The sequence below is a fragment of the Lepidochelys kempii genome, chromosome 1 (assembly GCF_965140285.1).
Source record: "Lepidochelys kempii isolate rLepKem1 chromosome 1, rLepKem1.hap1, whole genome shotgun sequence".
Taxonomy (NCBI): Eukaryota; Metazoa; Chordata; order Testudines; family Cheloniidae; genus Lepidochelys; species Lepidochelys kempii.
This window is the reverse complement of record NC_136380.1, coordinates 131482929-131500992: the sequence shown is the minus strand read 5'-3', so window position 1 is coordinate 131500992 and position 18064 is coordinate 131482929. Positions and strand designations below refer to the sequence as shown.

Below are 18064 nucleotides of genomic sequence, written 5' to 3'. Positions count from 1 at the left end.
TCAATGTATTTGAAAATGCAGAAAACATCAAAAATATTTAAATAAATGGTATTCTGTTACTGTTTAACAGCATGATTAATCCCATGATTAATTGGAATTAATTTTTTTAATCACGTGATTAATTGCAATTAATTTTTAAATATTTGACAGCCCTAATTTTCATGCAGCACCTTCCAGGAGTGGAACAAAATAAGGACCACAATTAACAAACTTTAGGATTAGAATGCAGACTTATTTGGGGCAGAGTTGATTCCTACCGGCTCCCCCTCCCCAGCCTGGAAACAGAAAATCCAGGGTGAGGCACGGCAAAAGAATGCCTGCTGCATGAAGAATCATGGCCTTCCAACGAGAAAATGGGATGAAAAAGTACTTAAAGTAGATATCGTTATTGCTGTATGGGACAATAATTTGCTACTCAAAGCATACATATGCAGCATTACATAGGCATTGCAGATACAACAAAAAGCTGTAATTCCAAAAATGTATAGCAGTCATGCCTGTTAGTCTTTAAGGGTTTTGGAAGCTTTAATTGAAAGCAAAGTTAGAAAAAAAAATTCTTCTCGTCATCCCTTTTTGAAAGCCCATGGCAGACAGGTGGGAGTGGGTGCTATGCAAATCTCTTACCTAATGCCCTCGACCTAGGGTGTAAACACCCTAGCATGTAACATCCTTCCTCCATAGCAATAATGTTACTGGTCCTAACCTGGAAATCCTGCCCTCACAAACCAAAGGTTTAACCATATGGCAATAATAATAAAAACAACAGGGTTGACTCTTACTGGGCTGAGTATTGATTCCCTGGCCCTGCTCTGCTTTCTTTCCAGGCTGGTCCTTGGGTTCATCTCTAAACAGGTCCTCAGAAAATTGACCCAAAACATTTACTTAACCCATCCTGATGAAGAAGGTGCTATTGAATTTGGCCCCCTGTGTTTCTGTAAATTTTGCTAAAAAGAATTCCTTAAACGTATGTATGTCCCTTTGCTGTCTTCTTAAATATTTGTTTCACGATTTTCTCTTATTCACTAAAACCCACTTAAAAAAAAAAGAGATCATGTGGTGACCAGTGTTGAAGGTAGATCAGGATAGTAGAGGGAGTTCACTATATTTGGTTACTGCCTTCATGGGTCTTGATGTCAGATGTCAGTGTAGCATTGTATCATCTCATGGTCACAGAGCAGAATAAGAGGAAGAGAAGGACACATCTAAAGGAAGTTCTTGTGTTCAAACAGGCCTATACACTGCCAAAAAAAAAATGTGCATGTGTACAGTATGTCGAGCTGGGAGGGGGCACATCTCTGGTGCTTTCCAACATTTTCTTCTAAATGCCACCATGTAGACTTGGTCATGATTGTGAATGTGTGCTGATCTGAAAACAAATAGTAATGAGGATTCTTGGGGTAGCTGGGGAAGGGGTTCTTCCCCAAAACCTCTTAAAATATTGCATACAATCTTCTGTATTTTAGGCAATTAATATTTGAAAATATTTTATTTAAAATCCATAGGGGGTGGATGGGCCAACCAGTGGCATGTGTGGTAGGGTTCCTTCTTTCCCTGTGTTTCTGAGCATCTGTTGGATTCGATTGGCGCTGCTTAAAATCCAGCTACTTGTTTAGATCTCAAAGTATGAATTTAAAAGGCCATCATTTAAGCGCCAGTTTTTAATATCTTGCTAAATCTGTCAATATTCAAAATTGGTGGGCTATTTTTGTTGAAGAAGAAAGCAGAGAACTTCAGCTGTCTGAAACTGAATCTGAGCATGAAATAGGTGGTGCAGATGGGCAAAGGAAAGTATTTTGATGAGTTTGCTTCCAGTCTACAGTCTCCTTTGGTTGAAGGTTCATATCTACAGTTGGTCAATTCAGTCTGTAGTCCAGGAGTACTCTTGGATTCCTCAGTGACTCTGAGCTCTCACATAACAAAAGCCACAAGTAATGCTTTCTGCCATTTCTGGTTGGCTAGGAGACTGCATTATCCTGGTGGGCAAACAGCTTGCCTCAGTTATTGATGTCTTCCTCATCTCTCAGCTGGACTACAGCAATGCAGTATAGTTGGGTGTGAAGTCTTCAGCGCTTAGGAAACCCCAACTAGTACAAAACGGTACAGGGCATCTTCTCAGCAGCACAGCCTACAGTGAGCATATCAGACCTATCCTCCACTGGTTTCTCATAGAACTTTGTGTCAAGTTCAGGGTTTCAGTCCTTCTCCTCAAAGCACTCCATGGTATGGGTCTGGGATATCAAAAAGATCATGTCAACAACTCCATTCCTATGACACAATGTAACTCTTGACAGTAAGAGTGTAGCTTGTCTGTGCAGGAAGTAGAACTTTCTTGGGTGGTAGTCCAGGACTGTGAAATGAAGACTAAGGAACATCACAGACTTCTCCACTTTCTGCTCCAAGTGCGAGGCATATTTCTTTTATTTTGCCTTCTCTAATATAAACATCTAGCAACAGGTATATTAAAAAAAAAAAAACTACCAAAACAAGACACTCCACTGCACTTGTTTCTCCCCCTGGAGAGTGGATGAGAGACCTGAACATGACAAATGTGTAGTCACGTTGCTTAGTGCACTGCCGGAAGGAACTCAGATACTATGGTGATGAGTGCAGTATAAAAACCTATGTAGAATAGAGTAGAATACTTATGTCCTTTGTTCTGGAGAGAAGATAGGTGAACAGCAATCTGCAGTGAATGCATGTTCTCTATTACAGTAGCCAGTGCTGAAAAGTGTAGAGTTAGTTCTCTAGGCGTGTGCTGCATTGCAGTGTATTTCTCTAAGCTAGAAAACTACAAACTGTTGCCTTGGGAACTACTCTGCTCTTGTAATTTTTGACTAGTTATATGCTTGATGTGTCCATAACACTTGGCCCTGATGATTGTAACTACTGTTAGCAGTGAAAAGGGTTGTAATAGTAAAACATCAATAATTACGAAGAATTGTAGTAGAATACAAAGATATTATTTTTTGGCTGCTTTTTTAAATTGAGTTGTTTTTGCACATGTGAGTGTAATCTTTGTGTATCACTTTTACGAGAGCCAAAATCCAGTCGGTTATTTAGTCTAACCTAATGTAAGTTCAACTAGTAACTTGTTGCTGTCATTCTGTGATAGCTCAGCACACAAAAATAAAAGAAAAAGTATTAATTTAGGTGGATGGTATACATATGTGAATTTTAAGGCTATCATTTATAAAAGTGCAATTTGTATCATACTGCATTATTATTCAGAAAAACTGATGTATTAGAAAGAAAAACACTATGTCAAAGTATCTGCTAAATGCCTGTCTTTCGCCAGTTCTAGCTTCACTTTTCAGTATTGAACTATGAATAACACACAGTTTGTTTACAATCTACATATATTTAGATTTTAATCTATATTAAGAAATTGTGATTTTGTAGCAACATGAAAGAATAAAGTAAATCTAAAATTAGTTCGGATTCTTCTGAACCAAACTTTATTAAATCAATGACAGAATAATTGATTTGTACCATGTGCACTCTCTGAGATTCCTATTTATAATTTAACTAAAATAACAGTCCTGAACTCTTAATAGCATTTTGACATATAGTACATAGCAGATATTGAGATGAATATGTTTTTAAATGGTTATTGTGAAGTAGATGGAGCTAACATGTTGAATAATGATTATTGTATTGACTGGTGAAGATTACATGACACACAAAAGAAAATATTAATATTTTCAGATTTATTTTATGTCACCTTTTTTTCTTTTCTCCTCTCTAGGTCCTCCTAGCCAGCAGTTTTGTGCCAGTGTATGCAGGAATTAAAGCAGTGGAGTATAAAGGAGAGGTAATATTGTGATGTTTGAAGACTTGTGTATTTAATTGCAAAAGCGCTCTTCATTTGTGACATCAAAATCTCAGATGAATTTGCGGGGTGGAGGGAAGGGAGAATCACAAGCCTGTTGTTTTGTTACACACTGAGGGTTATATATTTAACACTGTAGATGAAAAGAGCATTCGAGGAAGTCATTGCAATCCATTCTTATACAAACATAGCGAATGCCAGAGACACTATGCATTTGGAAATGGTAGTGACCTGAAAGCAGCATTCTTAAAATGTTAATATAATATCCAGTTGTTTATGTAGTTTGCTGGGCTGCTAATGATTACAGTATTGTTTGACGCACAAAAATCTCTAGGTAATTTCTTCCTTCTAAACATTGTAGTTGGATTCAGTTGAGATGTACCAAAATGTTAATGTTACGTTTAGTGTTTTTCCTCCCATCAGATCTTTTCCAGAATAAGTTCAAATAAATCATTTTGCCCTTCATTGAAATGGATTCATCTTTGGCAATTTAGTTTCTGGCTGCCAAAAGAAAGCTTGAGTTCATTTCCTGGTTGTGGGAATGATGTATGTAATAGTGTTTTGTACAATTCAACTCCACTGACATCATATCTGGCACATAAGAGCACCACCCTAGGCAATAACCTGAGTCAGGGGGGTCAGACCATGACGAAAGGTCCCCCAGAAATTCAGTAGCAGCCTCACTTTTTGCCAGATGGAGTCATTTGGATGTTGATCTTGTTTTCACAATTTAGGGTAAATACACTGGATGTCAGAAGCACTCTCTATTACTTGAAAGGGACAAAATCTCTTTGTAAATCTAAGGCTATGTCTATACTGCATCAATTGTGGCAGCACATAGGGTATGTGTAGCTACATGCCACAGTGCAAAACCACAGTACCACAGTGTGTCCACATTGTAGTGTGTAGCTACACATATCAGTGAAAGGCTCTGCCAAGGGGAAGGCAGTGGGGAAAGCCTCGGGCAGCAGAGAGCTGGCAGAGCCTTTCCCCACTGCTGGAGTCTTTCTCTGCTGCCAGAGAAGGCTCCAGTAGGGGGGAGACAGCAGGTTGCTACACTGCTAAAAAGAGCAGTGTAGATGGGGAGGCACTGCTTGGGCAACTATAGAGCCATGTAGGTTATATATCTGGGTACATACGCACAGGCGTCAGGTGTGTCTAATCAGTCCCTCATGGTCTACAATGCTATTTTACCCCTGCTAGGGGGCTAGCTTTATATATTCTCTACACTAAGAAGTTTGCAGTGTGGATCTACCTAGTTTTTTTGGTGTTTGGCAAGAAGTTGAAAGGCTAGGCCATTTCAGTTCAGAAGTTACCTGGTGTAGCTCAGTTAACATTGTCCAAGAGGACTTAGATTCCATTCCACTAAAGGAAGGGCAGCCACTGCTGCTTGCCTATATATTATACCAGTCACTGAAATATGCACAGCTATTGCTTCGTGGTCAATTCAGACTTTTCTGTAGCTCTGTTCTCTCAATTCAGAAGCTAAATATGTGGACAGTTCGGGGGAAGTAATACTTCATTTGTTTAGGAGTACTCAGTCTTCCTCCTGAAACTTGTTGCTGATCAACAAGTAGAGAGCAACAGAAGATTATTGCCTTTGATGTGGAGGGGAATTTATAGGCAATTAGAGAGTGTGGGGTCTTTCACTGTCTGTTCCAGAATTCTTAAAGAGTGGATGAGACGTGCAAAAATTTTACTGCTTGGTGATGGTTCTGTGGCTTATGAAGCAAAGCATGTAACTCTTAAAGAATGGCTCTGCAGATGCAATATATTTTGAAAATTACATTTACTGGTATATGTAGCTTCCATTAAGCCCAGTCCTCATGCTTTGCATCCTCAATTTGAGTTTCTGGGTTGGTTTTCATTGCTCACTATTTCAGAATTTCCCCTATCTTTGCACTTTGAACCACTTATTCAGAAGTTTTTGCATTTTCAATCAATGTTCATAGCTCTAAAGATACTGTGTAATAGCAGGTTACAGAGTAGCAGCTGTGTTAGTCTGTATCCGTAAAAAGAAAAGGAGGACTTACAAATTTATTAGAGACTAACAAATTTATTAGAGCATAAGCTTTCGTGAGCTACAGCTCACTTTATCAGATGCATACAGTGGAAAATACAGTGGGGAGATTTTATATACACAGAGAACATGAAACAATGGGTGTTACCATACGCACTGTAACAAGAGTGATCAGGAAAGGTGAGCCGTCAGGAACAGTATCCCCAATAATGTCACGGCAAACCTGGTGGCTGAACTTTGTGACTTTGTCCTCACCCATAACCCCATTCACATTTGGGGACAGTGTATACCTTCAAATCAGCGGCACTGCTATGGGTACCCACATGGCCCCACAGTATGCCAACATTTTTATGGCTGACTTAGAACAACGCTTCCTCCTCTCTCGTCCCCTATTCTACTTGCGCTACATTGATGACATCTTCATCATCTGGATCCATGGAAAAGAAGCCCTTGAGGAATTCCACCATAATTTCAACAATTTCCATTCCACCATCAACCTCAGCCTGGACCAATCCACACAAGAGATCCACTTCCTGGACACTACGGTGCTAATAAGCGACGGTCACATAAATACAACCCTATACCGGAAACCTACTGACCGCTATACTTACCTACGTGCCTCCAGCTTTCATCCAGACCACACCACACAATCCATTGTCTACAGCCAAGCTCTACGATACAACCGCATTTGCTCCAACCCCTCGGACAGAGACAAACACCTACAAGATCTCTATCAGGCGTTCTTTCAACTACAGTACCCAACTGCTGAAGTGAAGAAACAGATTGACAGAGCCAGAAGAGTACCCAGAAGTCACCTACTACCGGACAGGCCCAACAAAGAAAATAACAGAACGCCACTAGCCATCACCTTCAGCCCCCAACTAAAACCTCTCCAGTGCATCATCAAGGATCTACAACCTATCCTGAAGGATGACCCATCACTCTCATAGATCTTGGGAGACAGGCCAGTCCTTGCTTACAGACAGCCCCCTAACCTGAAGCAAATACTCACCAGCAACCACACAACAAAAACACTAATCCAGGAACCTATCCTTGCAACAAAGCCCGTTGCCAACTGTGTCCACATATCTATTCAGGGGACACCATCATAGGGCCTAATCACATCAGCCACAATATCAAAGGCTCGTTCACCTGCGCATCTACCAATGTGGTATGTGCCAGCAATGCCCCTCTGCCATGTACATTGGCCAGACTGGACAGTCTCTGCATAAAAGAATAAATGGACACAAATCAGACGTCAAGAATTATAACGTTCAAAAACCAGTCGGAGAACACTTCAATCTCTTTGGTAACTCGATTACAGAGCTAAAAGTTGCAATTCTTCAACAAAAGAACTTCAAAAACAGACTCCAGTGAGAGACTGCTGAATTGGAATTAATTTGCCAACTGCATACAATTAACTTAGGCTTGAACAAAGACTGGGAGTGGATGTGTCATTACACAAAGTAAAATTATTTCCCCTTGTTTATTTCCCCTCCTACTGTCCTTGTCAACTGCTGGAAATGGCCCACCTTGATTATCACTACAAAAGGTTCCTCCCCCTCCCCCCCGCTCTCCTGCTGGTAATAGCTCACCTTTCCTGATCACTCTTGTTACAGTCTGCATGGTGAACCCATTGTTTCATATTCTCTGTGTATATAAAATCTCCCCACTATATTTTCTACTGTATGCATCCGATGAAGTGAGCTGTAGCTCACGAAAGCTTATGCTCTAATAAATTAGTTAGTCTCTAAGGTACCACAAGTACTCCTTTTCTTTTTGTGTGATGGCATAGAACTTACCTGGAACAGGGACTGCAGTGCTTAAGACTATGGAACAAAGGATTTGTAATTCAGCCCCTTTTAGAAGTTATGTGTATGGTATCACAAATGTTGACGTTTTGAGGAGGGGCATTTTGCAGTGTAAACAGAATTAGAGAAAAAAAGTTGAAAGTTTGAGTTGTGAAATTACAAAGCTGGAGATGTTAAACTGTTAGAAAAATGGGAATTTAAATAAATTAGGGTGAGAGATTTTTATTAGAAATGCAGTAGAGTAAGTAATACATTATTGGTGACAACCCAATTGTTCTGGGGGACCAGGCAAAAAGAAGACCATCATAGAGTCACAATATGTGGGCATGTGAGAGAGGGAGCAGTCTTCTGGAATTGTCAGATTTGGAGTTGGCTATGGAGGGAAGGCCAGATTACAGAATCACATGGCTGGTCGCAGATAGGGAGCTGGACCAAGGACAACTGCCCTTGTAGAGCTGAAAAATAGGCTGGCCTACAGCAGAGACCAGTCCACTATGGAGGTAGCTTTGCAGCCAAATGGTGGAATATGGAGAGCCCCAGAAGAGATGCTGAACCAACAGATATTATAGCCAGAGGTAATGCTTGCTATACATTAGTCACATCATTGATTATTGCAAGGGTCTTGCAGTGTCCTCCTAATTTAAGGACTGGTTTCACTTCATGTGACAAAGGCCATGTATACAATCTCGTTAGTGTTCAATTATTTGTTTGAGAATTCTGAAACTACGTCTGAATTTGTATTTGTGTGTTAAAAACTTGATACTGGTTAGCTTTACTCCTGGGGTCATTCTGCGCCAAAAAATTAAACATTCTGTGCACAATATTTTGAAATTCTGCAAAATTCTTCAATTTGTTTGTCAAAATAATGCTATGTAATCATGCTAGTTTCAGTTATTTTGGTAATTTATTTCAAAATACCTGTCAGCAAGTGTGTCTGTAACAATACAGACACACACAAAATTCCCCCAGGAATTCTCCCAGGAATAGAGAGTTAAAAAAAAACCCTATGACAACCCAGTTCCTGTTTCTCTGCTCTCCTCCCCCGCCCCCCCCCCCCCCCCCCCAGAGCCAAGCTGGAGGGCCAGGCACCCACAACCCTGCCCCCCCAGGCCCAGCTGCGGGGGCCCCTTTAGCCAATACACCCAAAACCCCTACCTCCCCCAGACCCTAGCTGCGGGTCCCTCCTAACCAGATACCCACAGCCCCTTCCATACAGCCTGATGCTCAGTCCCAGACTTGCATGGAGTTTCCTGTGCATTGCCCTCTCCTTCCCTCAAGGCATGCTGGGAACTGCAGCTACCAGGAACCCTCTAGCTCCCTCCTCCTCCTCCTCTCAGCAGTGCCTTCTGTGTGCGAGCTGGGCTCTGCCAGGTCCAGCATCCCCTACTGGTGGCTAGCAGCACTGCAGCCCATTTGTATGGGGGAAAAGAAATTCTGCATACACAGTGTTAATTTCTGCAACATTCTGCATTGCACAATGGTGCAGAATTTCCCCAGAAGTATTTGATTGTGAGTTGTAATGTGTTTATTCGAACACTATGACAGTAATAACTTCATTACACACTTTAGTGGTGTTTTATCTACATCCTTTCTATGATAGATACCAATGAACTGCTCCTCTGGAAGTAATGAGAAGTCTCATGGATGGGATAGACAAGTTCTCTTATGTTGGCTTCTTATCTGTAACTATAGTTTGATTGACCACTTACGTAGTTTTTGTGCACTATGCTGCTCATAGCCCTCATAAATAAAACCAGCAGTACCTTCTGTTGTAGTTATTACTTGTATTGTTAACTAGTTGAACAAACTGGTCTTTTAAAAATAATAAATAGTTTAAATAAAATAATTGTTATATAAAAGCACTCATATGTATGATTAGATAGAAATTCCATCTTGAACAATGGAAATTGGAATTCCAGTTATATCTTTTAACTTTCTGCAAAAAGTTCATTTGCATCCATATTTTCATTGTGCTACACATTTGTGTAAGTGTGGTGATTTTTTTTTGTTTTGTTTAGAGTAATTGATCTATAATACCCTTTTAGATCTTATAGTTATTATATAGATATATGCATGCACATATAAATAAAACATTTGTTGTTTATAGATGTATATATACACACACATGTACATTATATCAATGTGCAAAATTGTAAATTATTAGTATTCTAAATTCTATATAATCTCTGAGGAATTCTGTTGTATCATGCTTTTGAGGTTTTTATTTTACTGATATGAGTATGTTCATATTAATCTGTTAACTAAAAAACAAACAAACCAAAATTAGCACTAAGTCAAGATTTAAGACAAGTCCAGACTACCAAGTATATATGAAACATTCACTAATAAAGTTATACGTGTGTATAATGTCACCCACTGAACAATGGATTCTTTGTGTTGTCCAGACTTTAGAATTTTGGTTTATTTGGTAGTAAGGAAAACATACTGCTGCTTTTATAGTGTTCTAAGAAGGACAGTATATATTCAACATGTTTAACATTTTTTTTTTGTTTATGTGATCTAAGGGGGCCAATGAAGAAGGTTCAGCACTAGAGCTGGGCAAATACTTCTGTTTGTTAGCAGTTTTGAAAAATTGAAAAAATTGATTCGGGTCGAACTGAATTCAAAACTTGCCAAAAAAAAATGGCAAATAAAAAATAATCTGTTTTGAGTCTCCCACATTGTAGATGAATTCCCTAGCTACCAGACTACAGAGATATTCTCTCTCTCTCCTTTTGGCCCAGTCCTATTCATTGGAACAGAGAATAGTCGTTGGGCCAGAAAGAGTAAGTAAGAATATTTCTGTAGCTTGGTGGTTAGGACACTCATCTACGATGTGGGATGCCCAAATTCAAGTCCCCACTCCAGTGCCTACTTCATTATTTATACGTAGTGGGAAAGATTATGAGATATCTGTCTCAGTGTATCCCACAGTCCATTTGTTAGGGAACATTCCCATAATGAGGGAGAACAAGTTCAAATCTCTTCTCTACATCAGGTCAAGGGGAAATTTAATCTTGGGTCTTCCATATCCTAGGTGAATGATCAAACTAGTGGGCTGGCAGTTATAAGGGAAAGGCCGCCTCCTCTTCTATTCAGAAAAATATATTTAGGGAGAAAACTATTCAGTGAATTCATGTCAAATTCATGAATAGTTTCAGGTTGACCAAAACGGCATTTTCAACAAATAAAATATTCACTATGAAAAATTTGACCCAGCTCTAGTCAGCACATAACAAACTCTGACTTTTTTTCCCAATAGAAATGGATTGATGGTGGCCTTACCAATGGCCTCCCTATTCTGCCTGTGGGACGAACAGTCACTGTTTCTCCTTTCAGTGGTCGATTAGATATCTGTCCACAAGACAAAGGACATGTAGATCTCTATATTAAAGTTGCAAAGCAAGACTTAATGGTGAGTGACTTGTTTTTAAACTAATTTTGGTGATAGCCTTATTATTTTTATTTTTGCTAGCTGTTTTATGTGATTTTCAAGAGCAGCTAGGATAGTTTGGTACCCAACTCCCATTGACTTTTTATGGGGATTGAGAACCTAATCTTTTTTAGGTGTTTTTAAAAAAAATGAAGTGTTGGATTTTCAGTTTATAAAATGTGCTCAATTGGCACATGCACAGTTTGTTAAAAAGGGCTACAAACTCCATACTATAGAGCAATGTTAAGAAAAAAAAGGAGACATAGAAGAAGATAAAGAAGTTATTCTATCCTAATACAATTCCTCCACTAAAGGCCTGGGGAAAGTTTAGACAGCATGACCTACAACTTCCAAAGTAGAGTAATTATTCCAGAATAGTGTCCACACAAGGAGTTTTTCTGCAGTAGCTGTGCCAGTAGGGTTGTCACCTCTGAGGTACAAAAATCCAAGACATCCAGGATGATCCTGAGCCCACAAAACTGGACAACTGGCAATGTGTACTGAGCACACTTACAGATTTTCCAGGACAGCCATCTCAAAAAAGGATGATCATGGGAAAACCTGAACAGGTGGCAACCTTATACTCTGATTGATCGATTTCCTTGTGTACACAAGGCGTAAGGACCTTCTTCATAGATTCATAGAGTTTAAGGCCAGAAGAAATCACTGGCTCATCATTTGGTCTGACCTCCTGTGTATCACAGGTCATTACATGTCACCCAGTTACCCTTGTATAGAACCCAGTAATTTGGTATGACTAAAGCATAAATTGTCTTTGACTAAAGCATATCTTCCAGAAAGGCATCCAGGCTTTATCTGAAGACCTCCAGAGATGGAAAATCCACCACTTCCCTTGGTATTTAGTTCCAGTGGTTAATCACCCTCACTGTTAACAATGTATGCCTAATTTCTAATTTGAATTTGTCTGACTTCAGCTTCCAACCACTGGTTCGTGTTGTGCCTTACTCCACTAGACTGCAGGGCCCTTTAGTACCCAGTATTTTCTCTCTACGTTTATGCGCTGTAATGATGTCACCTCTCAATCTTATTTTTGATGAATTAACCAGCTTAAGCTTGTTTAGTCTCTCACTGTAAAGCATTTTCTCAAGCTGTCATAAATTTTGTGGCTCTTTTGTGCACACATCCTTTTCAAAATGTGGACACATCATAATGAGGTCCAAAATAGAGTTAACTCCTTTTGGGTGCAATACTTTTTGTGTTAGGAAATTATAATTTTTAGACACTCTGATAATTTTTTTCTGTTGGTTGAGACTTCCAGTATACATTGCTGATATTAAAGTCCCCCATCACAGCACAATTTTTCCTTCCTCATATTAAAGACAGGTGCTTAAGGAAGTAACTGATCCTGCTCTCTGGTTTGATTCAGTGGTCTATAACAGATCCCCACGAATAAACTCTCCTGGGCTTTATTTGTTAGCCCATTGATCCATATGCATTCAAGATCCTATTCTCTTCTGAGTTACCAATAACTCTAAAACAAGTAATGGTATCTTTAATATCACACCCCAATTCTTTCACCCATTTTGTCCTTCCTAAACCAGTTATAACCAGTGATTTTAACATTCCAGTCATGCAAATCATCCCACTCTGTTTCAGTAGTGCCAATTATATCAAATTTATTCTCACCAATGTAAACTTCCAATTTCTCTTGCTTGTTGTCCAGACTCCTACCATAGAACAGTTGAAAAATGTTGTGTCTTCATATTCTATGTCACATCAGTTCAGTTTATTTATGATGCACTGGATTTGAGTTTCTACCATTTTTGCCTCCTCCTCCTATTTTGCCCTCCTAGCTGGCCCAGTTAGTTTCCAACTGGGAAGATTAGCTCCCTGCTTGTGAGATGCAGGCTGTCTTGTTCGTATAGTCCTCTCTCCCAGAGCTATGTGGTTCAGTGTTTTACAAATCCAAGCCAGGCATTCAGCCAACAGTTCACTTGCAGTGTTTTCTGCCTTTTTTACTTGTGATGAGAATGAGGAACTTGAATCATATGCAGTATGACAAATTCTTTCCTATGCAGATGACCAGCACAAGGCCTTTGTACCACCGAAGTCCTAATTAAGACTTAAAATAGGTCTTAACTAGAAGTTTAGTGATGTGCTAGTCTTCTATACAAGAGTGAAATCATCCTGAGATACAATAAACCAATGGAAAGATTCAGGGACGTGGATGAAATGATGAGAGAGAGATTACTTTGGCAATGGCATTATGAACTAATGGAGGTAGGGAGTACTGAGGGCAGATAGGAAAAGGTTGCATTATTCAAGGTAAGATGATTAGAATATGGACAAGGATTTCAGCAGTAGGAATGGTTTGGAAAGATGACTTTGTAGGTGAAATTAACATGTATATGCTATCTTTCACATGTTACTTGGCTACTATTTGCACCATGAATCCATATAGAAAATAAGTTGATATTGACCAACTGAGTCATCTAGCTGAGTCTTGGTTGAATAAACAAAGTTTGGTGTCTCATCCGTACATGCTAAAGAGTTTATTTGGAGGCCCTTTGTTTTCTGTGATTCTGCATCTCTGGAATTTGCCACAGAAGTCACTTCCTGCACCACAGTTGTGTTCCAGAATCTCCGGTGTCACTTAAAACAGTTTCTAGCCCTCAGAGTTAGAGACAACCTTGAAAATGTTAACCAAGTAAACAGATGCAGTGATGTGTGTCTGAATCTGCAGTCAACCTGAAACAATAGTTTTGAGAGTTTTGAACTGCCCTAGTCAACTCAAACAAGGCTCCAGAGGCTTAGAGATTCCATGGTTGCAACATTTGATTAATTATTTATTTCAAATAAAAGGTAATTATTATTCTATATTGCACCATTTGTGAAGTGTGTAAGAAATAAAATATATATTAAATGAGTTAATCATTTAAACTAATAAATGTCTAATCTTACTCATTGTAATTTTATTTATTATTGGATTAAATTAGCTACAAATAAAATGGTCTTAGTGAAAGAATCTAAAATATAAGGAGGGAGAGCAAGCCTATAACCAGACAATCATTACACCATCAGAATGATCAACCGAGGTCTTCAATAGTCTTTAGATTTTGGAAACATCATTTATCTATCCTAAAAGGGGGTAGGAAAGATGAAGAGAACAAGAAAAATAAATACAATAGTTTGTCCTTACAGTTGCCTAACTTAGAATACTTCTCTGTTGCAGTTGTCTGTGGCCAACCTGGTAAGACTTAATCAAGCTTTATTCCCACCAAGCCAGAAAAAGATGGAATCACTGTACCAAAATGGATTTGATGATGCTGTACATTTTCTACTAAAGGAAAACTGGTTTGAATAGATTATGTGCATGGAAAATTAACAATGTCTGATAGCTGTCAAAACAAAGTACATATGTCACTCAGAACCCAAGATATTGCTGCCATGATTTTTGTTTATTAAAATACAAATTCCAGAGGTATCGCATCTGTCAAGAAAATATCCAGGTGCTTTGCTAAAATTGGTCAGCATGTCAGAATGGAAAACTGTACTTACATGGTAAAAGGATCTGCTGTTTCAAATAGGTATAATAGTAAAATCTATTAAAATTAAAAGAAGGTCATCATTTAGGATGTACAGAACAGACTAGTGTATTACTTCATAAAATACCGAAAATGTGATTGCTGACAATCATATATGAGATACTCATTCAGGTTGTGTCCTGAAAATGTGCACTGTATCTAGTTCTCTTAAGCTTTGAATAGTTGTGTACTTTCTCTGTTAATCTTATTTTTGTGCACAGTAATTGACTGGTTGTAATATTTCAAGCATGAACTCCAATTACAAAGAGACTCTGAGAAACAAAACAATTTAATTGCATTTCTTTAATTATAATACATGTATTTTTTCACCATTAGAACTTTTTGTCCTTTAAATCAGTTCTAGGACTTTTAAAATCCTGAAATACCCATCTGTTCCAAAATTTAAGAACATTTTTTCTGCAAAATATGTTGGAAAAAAGATTGCACCAGATATTATTAATTTTATTTATGCAGTGGTTCTTTGTCTACTAAATTTTAATAAAATAATTTATGTTTGGAAATTTGTCGGGTATTTATTTTGTTGTAAATCTCTCAGTACTATGGTGTTATACTTCATTGATCCATTTTGGACAAATGATCGATATTTTTGAAAAGTTTGCATAAATGCATGTTTTTCCCTTTCACTAAGGGCGTGATCCTGCACCATTGAAGCTAATGGAAGGTTTTCCATTTACTTAAATGTGAGCAGGATGAAGTGCCCAGGGCATAAGAGGTTCCCTAATAACTTTTTAGTGAATCATTTATGGAAATTAAGAGGCAACATTTTGGAGACCTAATCTGAAATGTTCTGCTGAGATCAGCATATATCTCAAATGTTAGTATTTAGATATTCAAACCATACATTTCCAACTATAGTCTAGTCCAATATCTCTACCATATCTCTAAAATACTATTTCACATGATGCTAATTAAAGAAATCTAAACTGATTTCAGCAAGATTTCTTTGACAAGCTCTGACAGTTGTGATTTTTCAGTAAGACCTACTCTGATAGGGTTGGCAGAGACAGAATGCCAGTTCCTGAGGGTCTCAATTCCCATTAGAGTTAATTGGAATTCAGGTAGCTCAATAACTAACAGGTTCAGTTTCTGAAGGCTTTTTTGTTGACTTCATTGGGTGAAGGATCAAGCCTTTAGACCCTAATATATTATGAAATGGTCACAAGTCTTTTTTTTATATTTATGTATGCATTTTCAGTAACATTCCTTGTTCTTTAAAAATAAATCTGGCTTGGATCACATGCAGTGATTAGTCTATTTGCACTATAAAAATTAAACTGTATGTAAATTATATAATGTTCAAATGAACAATGGCAAATATCCTGCTGTCTCTGTAATGGAAAATATATAGATGAGAATTTGAAAGCATCTACTACAGTTGTTTATAAACCAAGCCCTAGCAAAGAAAATACTGCACAATCACAGAATATTTATGTTGAAACTTAGACTAATTGAGACTGGAGTCTGCAAATAATAAATTAATAACTGGAAGGTGTAAACAAAATGTTGTGATTCAAGTGTTTTTTGTGTTGCCTCATTTATAGCACAAAGAAATTACTTTAACTAGAGATAAAACACCATTTCTTTGAACACCAGCTTAAAAATAAATATAAATGTTGCTTATATGTTCTTTAAAGCAGCAAATTTTGCCCTTCCCGGATCTGGGAAGGTCCCATGGATAGTATTTCAACAGTATTACATCATTGACTGATTTAGTTTGTGATCCACTATAACCCCCATATCTTTTTCTTCAATACTCCTTCCTAGACAGTCATTTCCCATTTTGTATTTGTGCAGTTGATTATTCCTTCTTAAGTGTAGTACTTTGCATTTGTTCTTATGTAATGTAAACATATTTATTTCAGACCACTTCTCCAGTTTGCCAAAGTCATTTTGAAATCTAATCCTGTCCTTCAAAGTGCTTGCAATCCTCCCAGCTTGGTATCATCCTCAAACATAATAAATATACTCTCTATGCCATTATCCAAACCATATATGAAGATCTTGAATAGAACCCGATCCAGGACAGTTCCCTGTGGGATTCCACTTGATATGCCCTTCCAGTTTGACTGTGAAGCATTGATAACTACGCTGAGTATGGTTTTCCAGGCAGTGGTGCACCCACTTTAAAGTAGCTTCTTAGCTACATTTCCCTAGTTTATGAGAAGGTCATTTAAGACAGTATCAAAAGCCTTACTAAAGTCGAGTTACAGACAACATTTCATGATTACTGTCATCCAAGGTGCCTTCCACCTTTCAAAGTGCACTTTTCCCATTCAAAAATATTCTTTGTGACCTTTATGTGCAGAGCGATAGGACTGAAGTGGGTGAAGCAGAACATTAGAATTTGGCAGGAAACCAGCTGTTACTGAATCATTGAACATTCCAGTTACAATTGCTTTTGATTCACCCTTTGTGTATATCTAGTTAATTGGGTATGAGTTGTTAGCACTTCTGACAACCTTCGTCTGTTACTTTTTGACAACATTCCACTGCTTAACCTAGCAGGAATGTAAATTTGTGATCAAATATAGGAGCCAGGAGATTGAGTTCTAGTGACTGGCCCTAATAATTCACTGTATTTCACAACCTCTATTTACTGAAGCCTCACACTGCTCCCTAGGATATAGGGTGCTAATATTCCCTTCCCTCCATTTTTAATAGATAAATATAACAGGTCACTGGTCCTGGAGCATGTACATATAAAATAAAGTGCCCTGTCTGAAGGCTTTGACTGACTGGGTCAGGTGACTAGGTTCATGTGACTACTTGGAGGCAGCACTATAAGAGGAAGGGCCTGTTCAGTCAGAGAAGGAGACAGGCTGGAATTTGGAGCTTTTGTCCTCTGTGACCAGGCAGGTGGAAGGTCTACTAGAAGATACATGCAGAAAGAAGAGGTAGAAGCCTAAATGGGGAGAGGCTTTGGAAAAGGCCAAGGAGCAGATCCAGGGTTTCAGCAAGGAATTATAGAGTCTATGAAACATTTGACATGGAGTTGAATTGTTTTGTTAAATAAAGAAAACTCTGGAGAAAGACAGAAATTGCTCGGAGCTTTAATTGATATACTGGCCTGTATTTGGTCTAACAGTTTACAATAAATTTATAAGAGATGTTATGTTATGTGGCCAAAGTTACACAAAAAATTTATGATAGAACTCAAAATGAGACACAGATCTCTGAGTTTATAGACCCTTGTTTCAACCAATATGGCATTGTTTAAAATAATTGCAGTATATCTGTGCATTTATTTAGTTCTTCTGCCAGTAAATCACTGACAAAACTCCTATTGACTTCAATAGGCCCAGGACTTCACCCAATGTGTTTAAAGTGCTGAACAGTGATATCTTCATAATATTTTTTTAAATATTTTTAAAATATAAAACTGTTCTTGTATCTCACCATTAATAT

At 38.2% G+C, this 18064-nt stretch overlaps 1 protein-coding gene across 8 annotated transcripts in view; it reads left to right on the top strand.

The window, feature by feature from the left end:
* PNPLA4 (patatin like domain 4, phospholipase and triacylglycerol lipase) overlaps positions 1 to 15105 on the top strand; it is a 42564-nt gene extending 27459 nt beyond the window's left edge. For all 8 annotated transcript variants that reach the window (XM_073354407.2, XM_073354474.2, XM_073354418.2 and 5 more), the window contains 3 exons: positions 3746 to 3811; positions 10923 to 11075; positions 14287 to 15105. In XM_073354407.2, coding sequence (XP_073210508.2) covers positions 3746 to 3811; positions 10923 to 11075; positions 14287 to 14418 — 351 coding nt within the window. In that variant the 3' untranslated portion in view covers positions 14419 to 15105. The remainder of the gene's footprint in view (positions 1 to 3745; positions 3812 to 10922; positions 11076 to 14286) is intronic.
* Positions 15106 to 18064: the final 2959 nt, after the last annotated feature.